The 22,442-nt window shown below is 35.0% G+C and overlaps 1 protein-coding gene across 3 annotated transcripts in view; it reads right to left on the minus strand.

Moving 5' to 3' along the window:
* unk (RING finger protein unk) overlaps positions 1 to 22,442 on the minus strand; it is a 343,825-nt gene that overhangs the window by 109,518 nt on the left and 211,865 nt on the right. For 2 of the 3 annotated variants that reach the window (XM_090411597.1, XM_090411600.1), the window contains one exon: positions 4,206 to 4,352. The exons of the other annotated variant lie outside the window; for it this stretch is intronic. In XM_090411597.1, coding sequence (XP_090267723.1) covers positions 4,206 to 4,352 — 147 coding nt within the window. The remainder of the gene's footprint in view (positions 1 to 4,205; positions 4,353 to 22,442) is intronic. 3 annotated transcript variants of the gene reach the window in all.

Here is a 22,442-nt window from a genome sequence, read left to right on the forward strand (position 1 = left end):
ACAGTAACTCAAAAGAACTGCCATATGCTTGACTAACTCCTACTCTTGTTGGCTGCAAATTCATCTGCTATTATCAATAGTACCCTATTCCCCTGTCCTACCTACTCTATCTTCCCTGAAAATATTAAATCCATCACATTCTATTGTTGTGACTAGGTCATCTGCTGTTAGTATAGTCTCATTAATGCCTATAATGTTTGGCAGGGTTGCACTAGCCAATGCCAACAACTCCTCCCTCTTATTCCTGATGATTCTAGCATTAGTATATAGAAACTATTGCATCCCTTTAGGCCTGCAACCACCTTTACATCCTGAATTGACTATCCCATTCGATATTGTCTGTGAGACTATATGCTGCATTTTTGGTTCATTTACACTCATTCGCTTCATGGGAGCCTTCACATAAATTTGTTCACATCTGCCCTAATTTCTTTATTTTTTCCTGACACTGCTTCCATACTCAGCGAATAAAGCTTGCTCTAGACACCTAACTCCGAATACATTTAAGTGCAGTCTATTAGCATTGTACAAATCTTTCCATCTATCAAACTCAGGCCCTGGATCCACAAACTCTACATCATTCTTTCTGCACAACCTGTGTATTGATTCATTAGCTATCATTGCTCTCCTTCTCAGTTCACCACATCACAGTGTGGCAGCAGACTCCCAAACTTCACCTTCTCACTTTTTTTTTTTTTTTTGCTGCTTCCATAACCTCTTTCATCCCACCCCCATCAATACTTTCCATCTCTCAGGTCATTATTGGTTTCAGCTAAAATAATAAATTTCGAATCCTTTGCAACTCTCATATCTACACTTTAACCTGAAATAATACCCCATCCCCCCACCACAGCCAGCCAGACAGCTACCATTTATCTAACTTTCAAAATAATGACCCTGGCATGTCAACCGACTTCTTCATACAGCACCATAATAGTACTTCAATTATCTGACCTTTCGATTATTCGAACTTGTTGTTCCGATTCAAATGTTAGATAAATAGATTACTGTATATAACTACAAGGCAGTAATCAATGAAAGATGCCAATGCTGATGAAATCAAAGGAGATAAAACTTATAATTTGGTAAATGGAGAAAAGGTCAGTTGTACTTGTTGCAGGACATCTCAATTACATTATGAATCTGATAATTAGAAACAAAAATAAACCAAAAGAAAAAGCAACATTAGCAATTTCCACCAATAATTTACCCATTTATCATATAAACCCTAGTAATAGTACTTGGAGATATGGTAAATAACATGCATATGACTAAGTGTGGAGAAGTAAACATATTCAGAGTGCACGATATGATATATGATCATAGTCACATAACTTTCCGCCCATTTGTGCATGAGTGAGTGAGCATACTAACATTGAATTATGTCAAGAAGATTCATTTTCACTGTCATGAGACATTTAGGAATAAGTTTGCTATCAAAATGTTGCCAAGTAAAACAATACATTGCATCATGCAGAATTTTTTAAAATTATGAGTGCCAGAGATTGAAAGCATCATCATCATAAATTCCTGATATATACTCTCAAGAGGTGTACAGGATATGATAGTACTACATGAAAAATTTACATCATTACTAACTTCCTATCTATAATTTTCTTCCAAATCAGTCTGTTACCTGTCAAGACATTATCAGGTCTTATATTTCTGTCTTCTAAGGCACTTTTTACTACATCAATCCACCTATATCTTGGTCTTCCTCTGGGTCTTTTTCCTGCTGACCTGGCAGAGAACACTTGTTTTGCTAAAATATGCTTTCAATCTCAGCAGAGAATACTTGTTTGTTCTCTGCTGAGATTGAAAGCATATCTTGCAAATCACCAACATTAAACAGATGAAAGGTTGCATGGAGTACTAAGATCTCTACCAAACCAAAGGTTCAACAATACATGCTTATCACATCCAAGTATATACAACTACATCAGGTTCAAATATTACACACAAACTCAAGAGAAACAAGACAGCTTATGTATACTACTGTAACTAGTTTAAGCAGTTTTGTTAGCTGAAGGATTAATGGTGTTGATAAACTAAATATGCCAAGTAATTACATTTATTCTTGGTTTAATCCTTTATCTATATGTTAGCAAACAAAATTTACAGGGCTACTTGTATACAGAGACTAATGACCTCACATCAATTGCCTCAGTATCCCATAATACAAAGCACATATCCTTTTTGGACATGTATAATGCTATGCATTACTGGAAGGACTATTACTCAGATTGGTTTCAACCTTTAATGAGATCTCATCAGTGAGAGCTAGGCCCAGAAGAGATACTGAGCTGAATTAATGCAGAAGTCATTTCCCATATGCAAGTAGTGAAAAGGTGTATCACCTTATTAAAATGTTTTGGATCAGAGACAGATGTTGAAAGTTTTTTTTTTTTTCACTTGGTTGGACTATAAATTCTTTCTCTCTTACCTATTGATTGGATAGGAAGGCAATATCTCCACTCCAACCAACAGGCTGTAGGTTTAAATTCCACTCTGGGCATGGATGTTTGTGAAAGTTTTTAGGTGGTAGAAGACTGTTACCCAGTGAAATACTACCAATTTGCTTACTAGAGGCTCGAAAAAATTTCCATGTTTGTTTCTAGGTAGGAGAACTGGATTGTTTAGCCCATCCACAGTACTATACGTGCAATAGGTTTACAACCTTTTATCAGTAGGATTCGCATTACAAAAAGGATGGCATTGGATCTATAGCAATATTTCAAGATTTCACAAATTCACTTGAAATCAAGAAGAAAATACTGAGATATACTAGAATACTATTTTGCACTTTCTGGATGTTAAAAGGTTCCCCCCCCCCATCTAAATGTATCATTCTTTGTTGACCGGATCTAAGATTTTGCAGGCGAGCTCTGAATGTACTTCTGTGCTTGACAAAAATGAACAATATTACAGATTCCAGGAGGAAGGGGCAACTCCACATACTATGATAGCATTATTTTAAAAGTAGTGTTCAAAATAATGAAGATTCGTCATCTTTTCCCCAGCCCAACATGATTTGAATAATCAAAATTTGCAAATAGTATATCATCTAAGAACAGGTCTTCAGCATTTTATTATTATATACAAAAGAAAATTTATTAATGAACATATTTATATGTCACAGCAATTCAAGAAGCATGACAACTGTTTTCCATTCTGAAGTTGCTATGCCCAAGGTGGAAAATTCTGAATGGCAGGATAATTATTTAGCAATTAAATGCATGGCTACCTATCCTATCTATAACAGCCATCTTCAGCCACTGCAGGGCAAGTCAACTCTATGGGGATGATTAAGAAAGGAATACTGGTCATATACCTCCACACTAAATGAATCAGCTAAGAATTATGCCTTTAAACCATTTTTTTAGGACAATTTGCTTGCTTGCAGGAGGAAAAACAACCGTTTCACAGAAATAAAACCCTTCTGCCTATTCAAGTCTCACTTGTGTGTGTGTGTGTGTGTGTGTGTGTGTGTGTGGGAAGAATAAAAATTAATGGCCTCCCAAAAGAATGTGAATTTAGGTCTTTTTAAGTAAGGATGCATGTTATCAACTATACTATAGAAGGATCAAGTGTTCATATCTATAACATGTGGATTCTGCCTGTGTGGATTCATCAAAAGACACTCTGGCAACATACATGTCAAATATATATTTGCAGCCATTAAACAACAAGAAAACACATAAAAAGGCGTACTTGGATATTTGAGATTTCATATAGACTTATCTTATAGATAAGGTATTTAAAGAAACTTTACAGGAATGGATTTAAACTAAAGTTTACAAACCATATAAGTTTCAAGAAAAGATGGCAGTTTTTGCTGCAATAGTTGATATGCCTAACTATTGTAAGCAGTAAAATTTAAGTGAAATCTAATCCAACAGCAACTTTAAGACTCAGTCATGTGAAATATGAAACTAGTATTTTCAAAATCAAGTGCAACCACAGTTTATAAACAAATTGCCAAGTAATTTAAGTTGTCTAGGATCATAAGCAAAGTAATTGGTACAGATTATTTTTCAGAGTTTCCAACTTACTAGTGGGAAATAGATTATCTGAATAAAGAAAATCTGGTATTTACCAAATATTAACAATTCATATCAATCTCCGAATTCTCTTAAACTGTCAATATAAAAAAAGAGCCAAAACCATTTTCCAATATTCAAAGTTCTGTAGGAAAATTAACATACTTCTCTATCCTCTCTTTCAGAACCTGGAGCTTTATGATAATGGGGTAAAGATTCGCCCGAATGGTTAGTAGAAGAACTATAAGACCTAGGTCTGCTAATTGGAGTTGGCAGAGGATGACTTGTAGAGCTAAAATGATCTCGATTAGGCTGCAATAAAAATATAAGTAAATTATAAAACAGTTAAGTTTAATATGATATTAAATGTTTAACCATTCAGCTGCTTCCACACTGTATCAAAACATTTGTGGCATCATAGCATTTTTTTTTTTTTAAATTAACTAGCCTAACAGAGAGAGCAAGTCTGGAGATGTAAAGAATGCACAGCACTTAAAAATACTTTACAAAGTTAACACAATAAAATGAATAAATAAATAAGGATAAAAAAAAATAATAAATTGTTTTTCAACTACAGTAAGAAAACTACCCATTTTCAAGAATATTTTGTGAATTCATTGAATTGCGAATTGTGTATGACAAACCTAAAAGCATTTTTTTTTAAAATTTTCACAAAGCAACTTAACAGAAATCAAGAATACTTTTTTAAAAAAAAATATACATACTTAAGTCACAAAAGATTAGAAACCTAGAATATTTAGTACTGTAGCCAGGTCAACAAATATAGTGCAATTAACCCACAAAGTTCTTGTAAAATAATGTTTTTATTTTACATTAATTTGCATGCAAAGTTTTAAAGTATTTGCAGATGTTTAATTAAAAGTTCACAATAACAAAATGTGCCATGCTAAATGATTAATGTAATTGAGTGAAGGGAATAAATCCATTCTTATTTCGAACTGTTAATGCTATGGGACCATAATCAATGAACATGATGAGAATCAATTTCAGTTAAAGCAGAGAGAGTATTAGATATTAACTAAAATTATAATAACGGAATTAACTCACATAAAATATTATTTATTAGTAGAATTTTCGCCTGAGTATCACAGGCATCTTCAGTACATGTAAAAAGCTAATTAAACAATAACTGACAATTCCAAAAGGTGCCACCTAAGTAGCTAATGTAAGACAACTAAAAAAGGTCAATAAATTTCCTAACTTATTTAAAAAAATAATAAATTTGTATGTATTAAAAAGTTAGGAAAGATTAGCTACTTAAAAGTACTATTCTCCCACAAAGGGGGATAGAAGTAAAGTTTCACATGTTTCTTTATAAAGCTGTTCCATGAGTAACCGACTTTTGTGAAGGATTCTTGTCTTGTTCCAATGAACTCTATGTCTAGTGCTGATGGCATGCTCTACAAGTCCAGACTGTTCAGGTTCAAGGTAATGAATATAAGACTGGTGTTCTTCTAGCCGAATAAAAGCAGATCTTCCTGTTTGTCTGAAATAAGATAACCCACAAGAGCAAGGAATCTGGTAGATACTTAGATAACTGATATGTGGAAGCATGTCCTTTGGAGAAGTGAGAAAGGTGGAGATTTTTCTGATTGGTCGAAAGGCAACAAAAATATTTAGTGGTTTTAAAACTTTTGTTATGCAATCACTAATGCCTTGCACATAAGGGATAGGAATACATGTTCTGTATTTGAAGAGATCAAAACTACTCAAAGCTCTGTTGATGAAGGAATTCTTATATCCATTAGATAAAAAAGAGGAAATAATATATTGCCATTCTTTCTGTAATAGTCCATCTGAAGAATAAAAGAAGTGGGCCCGATGAACGAGTGTTTTAATAGTTCCTGCCTTTTGACTGAGATGGTGATGAGATTCAGCATGGATATGGCCTGTATGAGTCTTCTTCCTATAGACTGAGAAACGTAGGTTATATCTGGTTGGTGAAGAATTAAAAGATCTAAAAAGGCTAACTGCTTATTTACTTCTACTTCTAGGGTGAACTGGATCCTTGGATGAAGTGCATTTAATTTAGAGAGAAGCTACTGTAATTCATCAGAAGAGCCATTCCAGATAGAAAAAATGTCATCTATATATCTGAATCAATGAGTAGGTCTAGGAGAAATGTTGTCAAAGATATGTTGTTCGAAGTGCTCCAACAAAAAAAGTTGGCAATAGCAGGAGAAATAGGATTGCCCATTGCTGTTCCTTCGATTTGTTGATATAACTTGTTTTTAAAGGAAAAATAAGCAGAATGTATTACAAAATCAAAAATTTTAACACTGTCTGAAGGAAATTCTTGTTGCAGGAATTCAATGCTGTCAGATAAAGGAACATTAGTAAATAATGAAACAACATCTAAACTAATCATAATATCTGACATGTCCAAATGAAGATCTGAAATTTTATTTTTTAAATCCAAAGTATTTTTTTTATATAAGTAGCAGTTCTTCTAGTTGAAGAAGCGAGTAAATTTTTAAAAAATTTTTAAATTTTATAAGTGGGACAACCTATACAATCTACAACTGGTCTTAATGAAATACCTGGTTTATGAACTTTTGGAAGACCATACAATCTAGGTAGACCTTTTGGAATTTTCAGTTATTGTTTAATTAGCATTTTTACATGTACTGAAGATAGGTCTGTGATTCTCAGGTGAAAATTCTAGTAATAAATAATATTTTACGAGTTAATTCCATTATTTTAATTAATATGTCTACTCACGGTATTTCCTTACATGAAACAGAGACTTTACAGAGAGTCTACTTCCAAACAGTGTGCTAGATACGGTAAAGTATTAGTAAAGAAGGCTAAAAGCATTCACAAAATAATATTCCTAAAGCGCTGTAAGATAGCTCAGGTTATTCCTACCTGCTGTAAAATAAAAGAAGTTTTTAGGTCCCAGATTTATTTAAAGGCCAGTAGGTCACTTTTAAATTATCAGCTACATGAAGCTAAAAAAAAAAAAATCTCTTGCCCTCTTAAACAGAGAAATTGTTGATATCAAGAACACTCTAGAATCTGTATTAGTGGCTGAAACTTTTAACTATTTTGCACATCGACTTCATACCTAAAGGTTTTTAATGCTTCTGGTGATAAGTTAAAGAGTAAGTTTGATTCACTGATAAGCCACCCTAGATCCATTACTAATGTCTGTGATACAGATAGAGTAGTTATCAATGTTTCCGGCCATCCACTAACAGACAGTGAAGTTTTGTTTTATCAAAAGGACATAATTTCGTCATTGCTCCGAATAAGGTACCCCTGATGGATTTTTTTCATAGCATAGACAGAGACATTTGATCCTTATTCCAAAGAACGCCAACAGGACGTGTTTTGAATGTGCAAAAATTCTTTTTAATGCACAAGCCTCCTCATCCCAATCTATCTTACTCTGAATTTATAGCACTGAAATCACTGAAGAATAATAATTTAATTATTACAAAAGCTGACAGAGAGAAGGCTGTAGTTATTCAAGATAGATGAGAATATGAGAGAAAAATGTCTCTACTACTTTGCAACAATTCAACTTACAGGCAACTCACATCAGATCCTACTGGGAGTCAATTAAAAAGACTTAATTCTTTTATAGATAATGTATCTATATGGGATGAAGATCAAAAGATGGTCTTCCAAATGTTCATAAATCAGGTAGTCTGTCAAGACCAGTTGTAGATTGCATAGGTTGCCCCACTTATAAAATTTTTATCAAATTTACTCACTTCTTCAACTAAAAGAACTGCTACTTATATAAAAAAATACTTTGGATTTCAAAAATAAAATTTCAGATCTTCATTTGGACATGTCAGATATTATGATTAGTTTAGATGTTGTTTCATTATTTACTAATGTTCCTTTATCTGACAGCATTGAATTCCTGCAACAAGAATTTCCTTCAGACAGTGTTAAAATTTTTGATTTTGTAATACATTCTGCTTATTTTTCCTTTAAAAACAAGTTATATCAACAAATCGAAGGAACAGCAATGGGCAATCCTATTTCTCCTGCTATTGCCAACTTTTTTTTATTGGAGCACTTTGAACAACATATCTCCTAGACCTACTCATTGGTTCAGATATGTAGATGACATTTTTACTATCTGAAATGGCCCTTCTGATGAACTACAATAGCTTCTGTCTAAATTAAATGCACTTCATTCAAGGATCCAGTTCACCATAGAAATAGAAGTAAAAAGCAGTTAGCCTTTTTAGATCTTTTAATTCTTTGCCAACCAGATGGTAACCTACATTTCTCAGTCTATAGGAAGAAGACTCATACAGGCCACTATATCCATGCTGAATCTCATCACCATCCCAGTCAAAAGGCAGGAACTATTAAGAAAACTGGTTCATCAGGACCCACTCCTTTTGTTCTTGAAATGAACTATTACAGAAAGAATGGTAATATATTATTTCCTCTTTTTTTTTTATCTAATGGATATAAGAATTCCTTCATCAAAAGAGCTTTGAGTAGTTTTGATATCTCCTCCTCTTCAAATACAGAAGAAATAAAGCATATTCCTATCCCTTATGTGCAAGGCATTAGTGAATGCATAACAAAAGTTTTAAAACCAGCACAAATCTGAAAGCACACCCCAACTCAACATCAACAGAGTTAAAAATCGGTACTATCAACATAAGAAGCTTGAATGGCAAAGAAATGGAGCTAGCTGAGGAATTAGATAAGTACCAGATCGACATAATAGGGGTGACCGAAACAAAAAAGACAAAAACTGATGCGATCTTTCTGAGCAATAAATACAAGATGTTATATTCAGGCAATAGCAATCAAGGAAAAAAAGGAAGCAGCCATAGTATTCAACACTAAATATGAGGCTAATCATCTTGAATGGCAGGCAATTTCAAGTAGAGTGATGTGGACAAATATCAGAATGGGAAATTGGACATTGAGACTTATTTGTGCCTATGGTGCCACAGAAGGTTCTACTAAGGTAGAAGTGGAGGAATTTTTTGATACTTTAGAAAAAGCAACTAACAAAATGAAAAAGGAAAAGTTCGTCCATAGCAGAGTAGGAAATGATTGTCAGACATACAAAAATATTTTGGGAAAATTTGGAGAAAAGAGCAAAACTAATAATAATGGGAAATACTTGTTGGATTTCTGCTCAGGACATGGACTAGTTATTACTAACACCATGTTCCAACATAAAAATGTGCACAAATTCACATGGAGAGAAGAGGCAAGGAATAAGAAAAGTCTCATTGACTATGTTATTGTTGATAGTGATGTTTTCTCCCTGGTGCAGGACACCAGAGTGTACAGAGGATTTGAAATTGGAAGTGATCATCATTTAGTCTTGAGCAGGATAAAACCGAATTTCATATTGAAAAGAATAACATGTAAGAAAGTTTTAAAGCGAATAAAAGTCGAGCAGCTCTCAGCTGTGAACTGTAGACTAAAATGTACAAAGCTTATTGAAGAAAAAATGAAAGAGTTTGAGAACAGGAACCAAACCTTGGAGATTCATTGGCAAGCCTTGAAGAAAACCCTGATTGATTCAGCCAGAGAGGCATATGGTGAGGTTGTCTGCAAGGATAGAAAAATCAGAACTCCATGGTGGACACAGGAAGTTAAAGAGGCAGTGAAGGAAAAGAAGAAAACATATTAAAAGTTCCCGGCAAATAAGTCAACTTGTGCTCTTAGAGAATACAGAGACAAATGTAAGAAAGCTAAACACTGTGTAAAACTAGCTAAACAAAAGTCATGGGAGGACTTTGGCAAGAACATAGAAAATAAATATCAAGAAGGTAGCAAAATATTCTGGAGGTTATTGAAGAAGCTTAGAAATGGAGGAAAGAGTGTGTAAAAGGAATTAGAGATGATAAAGGTGACATGAAAACGGGAAAAAAAGATATGAAAAATTTCTAAATGAAACAAACAGTGATAGCACAGTGGTTAAAAACATTCAACAAGCACACAGTCAGTAATGCATATCCATACTTGAAGTAGAAAAAGCCATCAAAGGCTTGAAAATGTGGAAAGGAGTAGATGACATTCAACCAGAAATGCTTGTAGATGAATTCAACCAGTCTTACAGTGGCTGCACTGCATAGTTCAAAAGGCCTGGAAAGAGGGGCAAATTCTCGATGATTGGAGTAGAGCTCTCATAGTACCCATATATAAAAAGGGAAATAAAACTACATGTGAGAATTACAGAGGTATTTCCCTACTGAGTGTTCCTGGCAAGATCTATGCAAGTATACTTGAGAAACAGTTGAGAAGAATTGTGGAAGAAAAGCTTAGTAAAGAATAAGCTGGATTCAGGCCAAATAGAGGCTGTCAGGATCAGATCTTCACTTTATGACAAATAGTGGAGAAAGCATGGAAATATAACAAAGATCTGTATTTAAGTTTTGTAGATATGGAAAAGGCATATGATAAGGTAACAAGAGAAGCTATTCAATATGCAACAGTTATATGGTGTCAATGGAAAATTATATCAAGCAATACTTAGTCTTTATTTGAGTTGTAAGTCAGCAATTAGAATTGAAGGAAGTACAGGAAGATGGTTTAATGTTAAATCTGGTGTGAGACAAGGATGTACATTATCCCCTCTGTTATTCATTATATGGATCACATTATGAAGGAAAGTGGTATTAAAAATGATATCAGAATTGGAGATGTTAATGTCAGCTCTTTGCTTTATGCAGACGATGTTATACTTTTAAATAAATCTGCTACAAGTTTGCAAGATTCCTTGACTAAATTGAATAACTGTTGTAAAAGATATGGTATGAAGGTCAGCAATAAAAAGACAAAGACAATGAAAATAGGTATAATTGTTGAAAATGTCAACTGCGTTGTGAATGGAGAACCTGTGGAATAAGTAAAACATTTCAGCTATTTAGGCATGATTTTTAATGAAGATGGTAAATTAAATATGGAAATAGATAACAGAATCATCAATGCTGGTATGGTAGGAAGTCAGTTGAATAAATTCATATGGAATAAGAGAGAAATTAGTTGGAACACTAAATTAGCTGTATACCAGACAGTGTTCAAACCAGTCTTAACTTATGGATCTGAGAGCTGGTTCAGAAGTAAAACATTTGACCAAAGACAAGAGACCACAGATATGAGAGTCTTGAGAAAGATTAGAGGCGTGATCAGATGGCATCAATGGCAATATCATATAAAAAACGAGGATATTAGGAAAGAACTTGACGTTGTCAGCATCCAGAAATGCATTAGCAGATCTAATCTCTGATGGTATGGTCAGTTAAACAGAATGGGCAAGGAAAGATTAGCAAAACAAGTATTCTGTGCTAGGTTGGCAAGAAAACGACCCAGAGGAAGACCAAGATATAGGTGGATTGATACAGTACAAAGTGCCTTAAACGATAGAAATATAAGATCTAATAATGTTGGAGTCTAGACAAGTAACAGACTGATTTGGAGGAAAATCGTAGATGGGAAGTTAGTAATGATGTAAATTTTTCATGTAATACTATCATATCCTATACACCAATTGAGGGTACCTGTCAGGAATTTGATGATGATGATGAAATATTTTTGTTGCCTTTCGACCAATCAGAAAAATCTCCACCTTTCTCACTTCTCCAAAGGACAAGCTTCCACATATCAGTTATCCAGGATCTACCAGATTTCTTGCTCTTGTGGGTTATCTTATTTCGGACAAAAAGGAAGATCTGCTTTTATTCGGCTAGAAGAACACCAGTCTTATATTCAATACTTTGAACCTGAACAGTCTGGACTTTCAGAGCATGCCATCAACACAACAGAGTTCATTGGAACAAGACAAGAGCCCCCACAAAAATCAGTTCCTCATGGAAAGGCTTGATAAAGAAACATGTGAAACTTTACTTCACTCTCCTAACTTAAACAAATCCGATGGTCTATGTCTATCTCCTTTGTGGGAGATAGAAAAGATTAGCTGATTTAGAAACTACTAACTTTTTAATTGTATATATATATATTTAAAATTATTTATTTATTTTTATTTCCGTTTTTTAGTTATCTTATATTAGCTACTTAGGTGACGCCTTTTGGAATTGTCAGTTATTGTTTAATTAGCTTTTTATATGTGCTGAAGATGCCTGTGATACTCAGGCGAAAATTCTACTAATAAATAATATTTTATGCGAGTTAATTCTGTTATTATAATTTTAATTAATATGTCAACTCATGGTATTTCCTTACTGAAAGTATTATATATGTAATGTTAACACACTATTGCCACACCAAATGCAAAGGAATTAGCATAAACTTAATAATGCTTTGAATTCTATGTTAAAAGATGTTAAAGTATAAGCCGCCTTGAAATAATTCAAACAAAGTTACTAAACATTTTTAAAAATATTACAGTTTCGTGTTTAATGATCAAAATCATTAGTCAGCCTGATTGGGTTGGAAAGTTCTATGTTTGGTTCCTAGAGCAGAATTTCAAGATAGTGTAAAACAATTAAATAATTGGCCTGGCTGGCTGAGCGATTAGTGTATCCACTCTCCAGCCAAAAGGTTGTGGGTTCGAATCCCACCGTGGGCATGGATGATTGTGATTGTCTGTAGAAAAACTAGTGGTGGTGGTCAGAGGCAGATGGCATTGGTGTAGTTGAGGTCAGTTGGTGGATTGAGTGGTGGAGACAGAGTTGTAGAGCAGGTGCCCTCCCTCGATAAGTCTTTGGACTCCCTGGAGGTGTCAAATAATAATAATAATTAAATAATTGTATAACATTAATAAAGACAGAAAAAAACCTTAACCTACCCATGACACCAATGTATTTAACCTTTAAGCTGGTTTAATCTTTAATGAGTGGGGTGACATTAAAAAAAAAATGTAAATATATATAAGTGAAATGAAATAAACATGCTTATTTCGAACTAAGCAAGTATACAGAAATCTGAATTGAAAGAAAGCAAAAGTTTCTGTGTGAAGGGTATCCTGCAACTGAGGCTAAAATTCATGAGCTGTTGTGGTATTCATGTATTTATACGATGTGAAAAGCACCCCCCCCTCCCTTCCCCTTTCACTAGCAAAATCCATCACAAAATGCAGCTTTGATTATAAGCCATCATATAGACTTATTCATTTCACATTGTATGTGCTTTAATTTGTCTTTGATATTCTGAATAGCCATAAAAAATATAAAAAATCGAATAGCCATTAAGTAAAATGTAATATCAGAGAAATTTGTGAAGTCATACCTCAAAGTGTATATGAATCTTAATCCCAAAAGACTGACTTTATTCAATATACACTTCTAATATAGTTTACTGAAACTTACTTATCACTGGCCGTGTTTGCTTAACTTGGTCTACCTACTCACTGATGAGACCTCAAAAAAGGTCGAAACCAGTCTGGGTAGTGACCTTCTCTCATAATGTTGAACAATAATACAGCTCCTAGGAGTTAAGTTCACATTATGGGTAAATATCAAGAATAGTGATCGGAGCTTGCTCCACCCTTTGTATGAGTTGCCTCAGCTTGCACTACCTTCAAGGGTCAATTGCTGCTCTATCCAGGTATTTGTTTCCGCTTGGAATCGCCGAACTTTATATAGTTTCTATATTCAGCATGAAACTCTGAGTTTCTTATTCGGCTAAGAAACAATATGGGATATAATATAATATCCCTTAACTTAAATAAGTTCATGTCGCCGAATTGAAGCCTTTGGCTCTTCATTATAATTAGTAAAAAAAAACTGGCGACCATCATTCCTCTATTTTCTTTGGGTCTGTTAAAACAATAGCAACAGTTCTCCAGCATCCCTTCAGTCAAATTGCAAACAAACTAAACCTGCTTTTTTTCCTCTTTTATTCAATCTACCTCTGTCCTCTGTAACAGCCTTGTGAAGTGATTCCTAACAATTACAACCTCGTTTTTCAAAAAACGCCAAGTGATTACTTCTTTCCCAAGCTTTATTTATACTTTGCACATAATACTGATGTGCTATAGGTTTTCTGACTCTTATGTGTAAATTATATAAAAATGCATTTATGTGGTTATCTGATCTGGAGCCCAAGCAGTGCAAATAAATACAACATTTTCATGAAGTACAGAAGGCTAAGACTATGAGATCAACCAAGTATATTAAGACTTAAGAACATGCATTCTTTTGGACAGTTTTTCTGTTTCACAGGAATAAAATATATGTTAAAGAAACAAAGAAATTTTATACTTGGTTTTAATCCTTTTCCCAAGTAAGCAAAACAAAGTTTGTGTGTGAAATATATTCACATCAGCTACTTGTATATAGAAGCTAATGACTTCATATCACTTGCCTTAGTATGTATCCCATAATGCATAGCACCCCCCCTCAGGCATGTATAATGCAATGCATAATAGGAAGGGCCACTACCCAGATCGGTTTCAACCTTTATTGAGATCTCTTCAGTGGAAGCCAGACCTGGGAGAGATACCAAGGTTTTAACTTTTAACATTACTAACCTAAAGGGTGAAGCAGATGCTTTTCATATTCCCTGCTATCTGATGAGGAAAACTGTGAGTGGGAAAAGATTTATGAGCCTGTTGCTTGCCCTGAGTGGGCCTGAGAATTCATCGGGGTTGCAGTTTAAGATAGCTTTTGGTCTTTTATGTTTAAAGTAATCTGTTGCGTCGTAATTTGACGTTAGTTGAATTAGTTTATTAAGGTGCACAGATGCTTTTGAGAAGAACTTAGTTGCTGTAGTCTGCATGAAGGTATAGATATAGGGGGCATTTGTGTCCCGGTGAAGTTGCATAGTACGTACGAGCCATGGTGTGTTGAGGATCATTCTGAGACATATATTTTGCACATGTTGTAGTTTGAGTATATTGGTATTGACAGTATGGCTCCAAGCTGGAGAAGCATAGGTTAGTATAGGACGAATCATCAATTTATATATAAGTAGCCTGATTCTGGTGCTCAATTTACTGTTCCTATTGATTAAAGGATAGAGCTAGGCAATGATTTTTGATGTCTTTAGATAGATAGTCTTGACATGGGAGCTGAAAGTCAGTTTTTTGTCCATCAGTATGCCAAGATATTTGATCTCAGTAAACCATGGGATTTTTGTGTTAAATAGGAGGATGTCTCCAGTAGGAAGCATTGGTCTTTTGGCGAATAGCACTGCTACGCTCTTTTGAGGATTTACTTGGAGTCACCATTCGGTGAAATATTGTTTGATTAGCAGTAGATTTTCTTGAAGTTTCTTGATTGCTAGATGCGGTTTTAAAGATCTGGTCAGTATCACATTATCATCTGCATATAGGGCCTTAATAGATGACAGTGGGTTGTGCAGGATATACACATATATATGGAAAATAGAGTCGGTGCCAGTAGAGATCCTTGTGGGACCCCAGCCAGGATGCACTTTTGTATTGAGAGTGCGCCATTTAACTTAACTCACATGCACCTATTGTAGAGGTATGACCTGATCAATTGAATCATTCCCAATAGTGTACCAAAAGATATCATTTTGTGTAGTAAGCCATAATGCCAAACCTTGTCAAATGCACTGGATATGTCCAGGAAAATAGTCCCAGTGCATTGACGCCAAGTATGTTACCACAAGATTTAACTGACGTCAATGCACTGGGACTGTTTTCCTGTATATCTGTTGTGTGGCACCGTGAGACTGACGGAACCCAAACTGCTCCTCAGGAATAATGTTCAGCCTGTGCACTAATTCTTGGGGTCTAGTGAGAATAACTTTCTCGACAATTTTACCAAGGTTTGAGATGAGGCTAATTGGTCTGTAACTTTGAGGTAATTGCGGGTCTTTTCCAGGTTTATGGATTGGGATTATATCTGCTAACTTCCAATGGGAAGAGAAATATTGGTAGCATAAGATGGAGTTTATTATGTTAGTCAGATGCACAGCAGCTGTGTGGGGTGGTAGTTTTATCACCTTGTTGGTGATTCCGTCAGGTCCAGGAGTGTTTTTGTTCTTTAACTTCTTATGTCATATATTTCTGCAGGTGATATGGGTACAATTTGACTAGAGTATGTGATAGAAGATGTGAGCGTAGATCTGATGTGTCGGTGGATCTTGTATATGTGATTGAAGTCGAGGTGGTCATAAGAGGGTTTACATTGGCTCTCTAGATTTCTTGCTATTGCCTCGGCTTTATCTGCATCGGTATGGATGAGGCCAACATCTGTTTGGAGAGGTAGATGGGGTTTATTTTTGTTCTTGATTTTTCTGATTAGATTCCATATGGAGTGGTTATCAGGAGAGAGAGAGAGAAGTCAATTTTTCCTCCCAAAGTTGACTTCTATGCACTGTGAGGGCATCTCTTACTGTGGAGTTCAATCTATTCAAGATTTGTTTATCTTGAGATGCTTGGGTGTTGTGATATCTCTTTCTTGCCCTGTTCTTCTCTCTGATCAAGTTCATGATGTCTTCTGGCAAGTGATTTGGTCTGCAGGTAGTTATGGAAGTAGTAACTGCTGCAACGGCTGTATTAATTTGTTTAGTTAGATCCTTTACAGCTATTTCAATTTCATCTGTTGATTTTATTATCGGCACAGGACCAATATATTTTGGAAGCACCTTGGATAGCTTGTCTCGGGTATGAATGAATGTGTGTGGTGTGTGGGGGGGAGGACAAATTGTCTTGGTTTCCCAGCTTTAATAGAATGGGATTGTGATCAGATGATAGATCACTGAGTGTCATTATACTGTACTGTAGTCTTTGTAGGATAGTTATGTCCAAAACATCAGCCTGACCGTATGTGTTATGACGGGTAGGCTCGGTGGGGGCCTGCCACAACCACATTGTTGGATTCTGAGTAGTTGGCTAGTATTTGTCCATTTTTATTGACAGAACGGCTGTTCCAGATGCTTAAAGTTGCCAGCCATGATAACAGGCTCCCTGTTGTTGAGTATGGCATTCAGATCTGAGAACAGCAATGTTTTTTGCGGAGGATTGTAAACTGCGAAGATTTTTAGATTACCCGCCGAACAGATACCAAGGTTGAAGTCATGCAGAAGTCATATATATCTCATATACAAGTAGACAAAAGGTGCTTGATAAAATAAAAATCTCTGGATGAGACAAAGATGTAGAAAGTTTTTTACCTTGTGTGTAAAATATATTAAAGATACCAGAAATTTCATACTTGGTTTTAATCCTTTTCCCAAGTAAGCAAAACAAAGTTTTGCACGTGAATATTGAAAACCCTTAAAAAAATGCTTTAAGTGAAACTGCATACTGGAGGAATCGAACCCAGATATTTCTAATCAAAGAAGCCATTCTTGTATCTGCCCTATGGAGGTGCTCTTCCAGTGATGCAACATACTAATATCATTATCTCATCTTCATTTTACCTTCTTTTACCTTGAGGTGTCGCGGGTTTATTAATCATTGGACCTCAAACCGTTCACAGGATAAGGTGGTCAAGCCCTACACCCCGGTGTATCCTATGTCCGTAGTGTTGAGTTCTCAAGGCTGGTTTGCCTGCTTTGTAGGATGAAAAACCCCAGGATAAACTGGGGAAAGAACCCTACTGTCCACGCCCAAAACCGGCTAACTTGGCTATGGCTGAGGAAGATCTTTCGGCTCCTCACGTCACCAACAGGAATCGAACCTAGGACACTCCTTCCCCAGGCATATGGTTACAAAGTGCACAGCCACTAGGCTAACTGCGTGGACATCTAATATCATTATAAGAAGTTATTTTGCATTCAACTAATTGTACTGCATTTTGCAGTAATTTACCAAAATTTTCTAATTAGAAGTTTTTTCTTTCTTTATTAAGTGCAAAACCCAGCTGTTTGAAAGTAGTGCTTCAGAGTAAGAGAGCTTTTATTTTGCAATATCTTAGCTATTATCTCATTTTAACAAATGTGAGAGAATTTATTAATTTTTTTTTCCCACACAAAAAAAACTTTTGTAGTGATGTGAATGTAGCACTCTCAGCTATCATAATCTTCAAGTACAGTAATTACTAGCATGAATTTTCTTGTATTCCTTCTTTCTTCAGCAGACTCATAATCAATACAAAAAACAGGTCCTCTGGACTGTTTTTTTGTATTGATTATGATCAATTTGTACTGATCACCTTTAGAAATATGATACTTTATGGAAAAATAGCATGGCTTTGTGAAAGGAAGTGCCTATATTAGTAATTAATTCATTTTCTACAATAAAGTAATAGTTGATTGGATAAAGGAAATGGCTAAACCACAAATTCTGCTGGACTTTGCAAAATCCTTCAGTAGGGTACTGCATGGAACTTTGTTAAGCAAGTAAGGGCAAATGAAGCTGGATGTATGGATGTAATGATGGACAGACGAAATAGAATATGGGATTGAATAATAAAAGATAGCAGGTGACCATGATGTGTCACTGGGCTCTGTACTTTGGCTGCTGCTCTTCAATTTGTACATTTATGATACTGGAAATGACTGTGTGCGTGGGAGAGAATATCTAGTTACTTGCTAGTGATGCAAAACTGGTGAAGGAAATAATTAATAAGATGTTGCAGAGATCCTGCAGGATGATCTTGATCTAAATAGACTGGAAGTTTGGATGAAGGAAAAAAGCTGCCAATTCAATGTGTCAAAGCACAGAGTTATGCACTTTAGGATAAAAAAAAAACTACAGGCTATATATTTAGATGGAAGTATACTATAAGAAAGGGATGAGACTAAGAATTTAGGGTAATGATACACAGAGTTGAAGTGCAGAGGACATATTGTAAAATGTGAAGTGGGCAAATCTCAAAGAATTATTTGTATAGTAAGAATGAAACTGACAAGCAGAGATAAGGAAGTTGACATATCTGGGCTATGTGAGAAATTTGGTTGTATGGATTTCTTGAGGAAGTGGAAGCAATAAAGAGAATGCAGAAGTAAGTAATCAAAATAGTGATTGTTTTATGGAATGCTCCCAATGAGGATAGACTGAAGGTTATTAAGTGTTGAGGTTATGAGAGTTATAAGTTGAGTTATTAGGAGAAAAGGAGGGAGATTTTATAGAATAGATACTAAAGAAATATTTCAACAGATGTCTGGATGGGAGTCACACCTGAAGGTCCATAAGAGTTTGATTAGCAAAGATCTTTTGATTAGCAAAGGACTATATCTCTTTGCTTGGAGAGTTGTAAATTAGTGCAATATTCCTAAATGAGTGGAAAACTGGTCTGAGGAGGTCACGAGTGCTTTGTCAGTATATGACTTTAAAAAAAGAGATAAGTTAAATGAATCAGTCAATAAGGCATCCCACGGTGAGACACTGAAGACTCCGTGGAGATGTGTAAATAATAATAATGTATACATACAACACCCGTCGCTTGGAAGCTATGCAACAAGTTTAGTCAAAATAATATAAATTACAGCTAGAGAGAATCCTAGATGGTTGGGATTTTATTGATGCATGAGCCATATTCACATACTGGAATCTTCTGAATAGATTGAAGGAGAGAGAGTGGGAAGGAATTGGATCTTTAGAGATTTGATTAGGAAGGAAATTGTGTTTGGAAAGGTTAAATATGATACTGTTATCTAACTTTCACCAGAAGAAATGTATGTCCAAGGCAGCAACAAGTAATGTGATGGAAATTGTTTTATATTTGTGAGGAGAAAACCAGAGTAAAAACCCCACAGTCAGTCAAAGATCCGTGTGTTGAAGCTTAAGTACTAAGAATTTATGTTGGAGGTTTAATGGAATATTATCAGCACTGAGAAAGGATTAAAACTAGAAACTATAACTCATTTTTTAGGAATGTTAGTCAAGTGAGTAATATTTATTATCCGACTAGTTTCACCCATTTTTGCTATCGGCATCTTCAGGGATACAATTCGTAAGCGATATGAAGGTAACAGACTAGGTTTTAACTGACAGTTTTAATTCATACAAAATTAGTACTGTGCGTGAGACAATACGCGTGTCACAGGTACATGATTTATTGGTTGAGAGACATAATGTAATTGGCGTGAAACTTCATTTCTTTAGTGTTTAGTGATGTAATTAAAGTTTTCCAAATATCAGGCAAGATTAGACCTTGATTCTTATTTAGGTTTCCTGTTGAACGGGCGACTATAGCAGCTTCCTTGAAGGTTCTGGAATGGTAGTTCTCTTCTATATAGGGCATATGACTCTTATCCCACTCAATAAGATGGTTGGTAGTGGCGAAGTGGGAAGAAAGGCCTGAAATATCTTCTCTGTTGTTTCTAACATAGCCTATGTGCTCCTGCTGTCTCGTTTCGAAGCTTCTAGAGGTCTGACCAATGTAACTAACACCACAGGAACAAGGTATATTGTATACTCCAGAGTACTTGTAGAACAGATGAGGGTCTTTCGGTGATCTTAAAAATTTCTGAATACTGTTGACTAGCTTGAACGTTACTCTAATATTGTGTGGTTTTAGAAGGATAGCCAATTTTTTGGAAATGTCATCATGTTGTCTTTGTGGTATATCTGAAAAAGAGAATTTTGTTGATGAGTCTTTTAGGATAACCATTTAAGGATAGCTCTCTGGATATTGTAGTAATTCTTCTAGTAAGTCATCTTGGTTTGTGGTATACTGCATAGCTCTTTTCTTAAGCATATGGATAATGCTAAGTTTCTGGGATATATGATGTAACGAGTTGAAATGGAGGTAACGTCCAGTATTCGTAAGTTTTCTATACACAGACAGGTTGATACTGTTATTGGTTTGTTTCTTTATTAGGAGGTCTAGGAATGGAAGTTTTTCATCTTTTTCAATTTCTAATGTGAATTTGATAGTATGTGGAAACGATCGATTTTGTTGAGATATTCCATTAGTTCTTCTTTCTTATGATTCCAAATGATAAAGATATCATCTACATATCTGTACCAAGTTGTAAGTTTTGGGGTAATTTGAGATAAGATTTTATCTTCTAGGTCTTCCATGAATAAGTCAGCACAAGAAGGAGAGAGGGGGCTACCCATGGCTAATCCGGTAAGTTGTTTGTAGACGGTTTTTTGTCAACAACAAAATAGTTCAAAGTTAAGCAATGATTGAACGACATAGTGATGTTTCTTGGAAACAAGTTGTCTAAGATGTTGATGACTTCCACAATTGGAATGTTTGTAAACAGAGATGTGATGTCAAGGCTAGCTAGTATATCATCTTCAGAGATAGGGATGTTTTTTAATTTCTCAATAAAATGTTGCGAGTTTTTGATATAAGTATCCGAGTTGTGAATGTGTTGTTGTAAAATTTTGGTTAGCTATTTAGACTGGTGGTAAGTTGGAGAATAGATTCCATCAACTATTGGACGTAATGGTGTACCGTCTTTATATATTTTAGGAACGCCATACAATCTTGGAGTCGATGGGTGCATGGATTTTAGCTTTCTTATTAAATCTATTGACCAGTTAGTCATTCTTCGTAATAGTTCGCTGGTGTCATTATGGTTTTTTTTGCATAGAATCTGTACTGAGAATATCATAGACAGACGTGTCTGATAATAGATTGTTAATTTTCTCCTCATAATCTTTTGTATTTAAGATAACAGTATTATTGCCTTGATGATGTCTTTATTATTCTTTAATTTGAGTAGTGTTCTTCTTTCCGTTTGGTTAAAGTTGGTGTTAGGAAATCTTGATGGAGCGAAGAGGATTATGCTGCTTTTTAATTGTAGGTCATTAGCTATTGGGTGTAGTAGCAATGAGATGACTTTTTCTAAGTTACAGATGAAATCTATTTTAGGAATAGCAGTAGGTTTTAAGATGAAATTTAATCCTTTTTTTAGAATTAAGATCTCAGGTTTTGTTAAAATGTGATTAGATAGGTTCACTATAACTTGTTTATCTGGTAGAGATGGTTTACAGTTAATGCGATTATCATATAACAGGTTGAATTTATCAATCTGCGTCTTTTTGCTGTAACTGAAGGTTTTAGCATAACTGATGTAAATCATATTATCTAAAAGTTGCCAGGTATCTTCACCAAGGTTATTACAGATGTCTGTGAACAAATCATAGCACTGAGAGCCTATTTGGCTGAGCAAGGATCTCGTATGGCTAATTCTTTCTCGGAGAAGGGCGAATGAAATGCAAAAAGGCTAAGTGTTTAAACCACTTGACATTTTTAAAAAAATGTCGAGACAATAACATTATTCCAAAATTTCTTCGTCTCAAACAGCATTTTAAAACAAAAAAGTTAATATTATTTACCACAAAAAACTTCATTTGCCCTTCTCCGAGAAAGAATTAGCCATACGACATCCTTGCTCAGCGAAATACACTCTCAATGCTATGATATGTTCACAGACATCTGTAATAACCTTGATGAAGATACCTATCAACTTTTAGATAATATGATTTACAACTGTTATGCTAAAACCTTCAGTTACAGCAAAAAAAAGCAAATTGATAAATTCAACCTGCTATATGATAATCACATTAACTCTAAACTGTCTCTACCAGATAACCAAGTTATAGTGAAC

The sequence above is a fragment of the Typopeltis vanoorti genome, chromosome 21 (genome assembly GCF_054136105.1).
Source record: "Typopeltis vanoorti isolate ZY-2024b chromosome 21, IOZ_Tvanoo_1.0, whole genome shotgun sequence".
Lineage (NCBI taxonomy): Eukaryota > Metazoa > Arthropoda > Arachnida > Uropygi > Thelyphonidae > Typopeltis > Typopeltis vanoorti.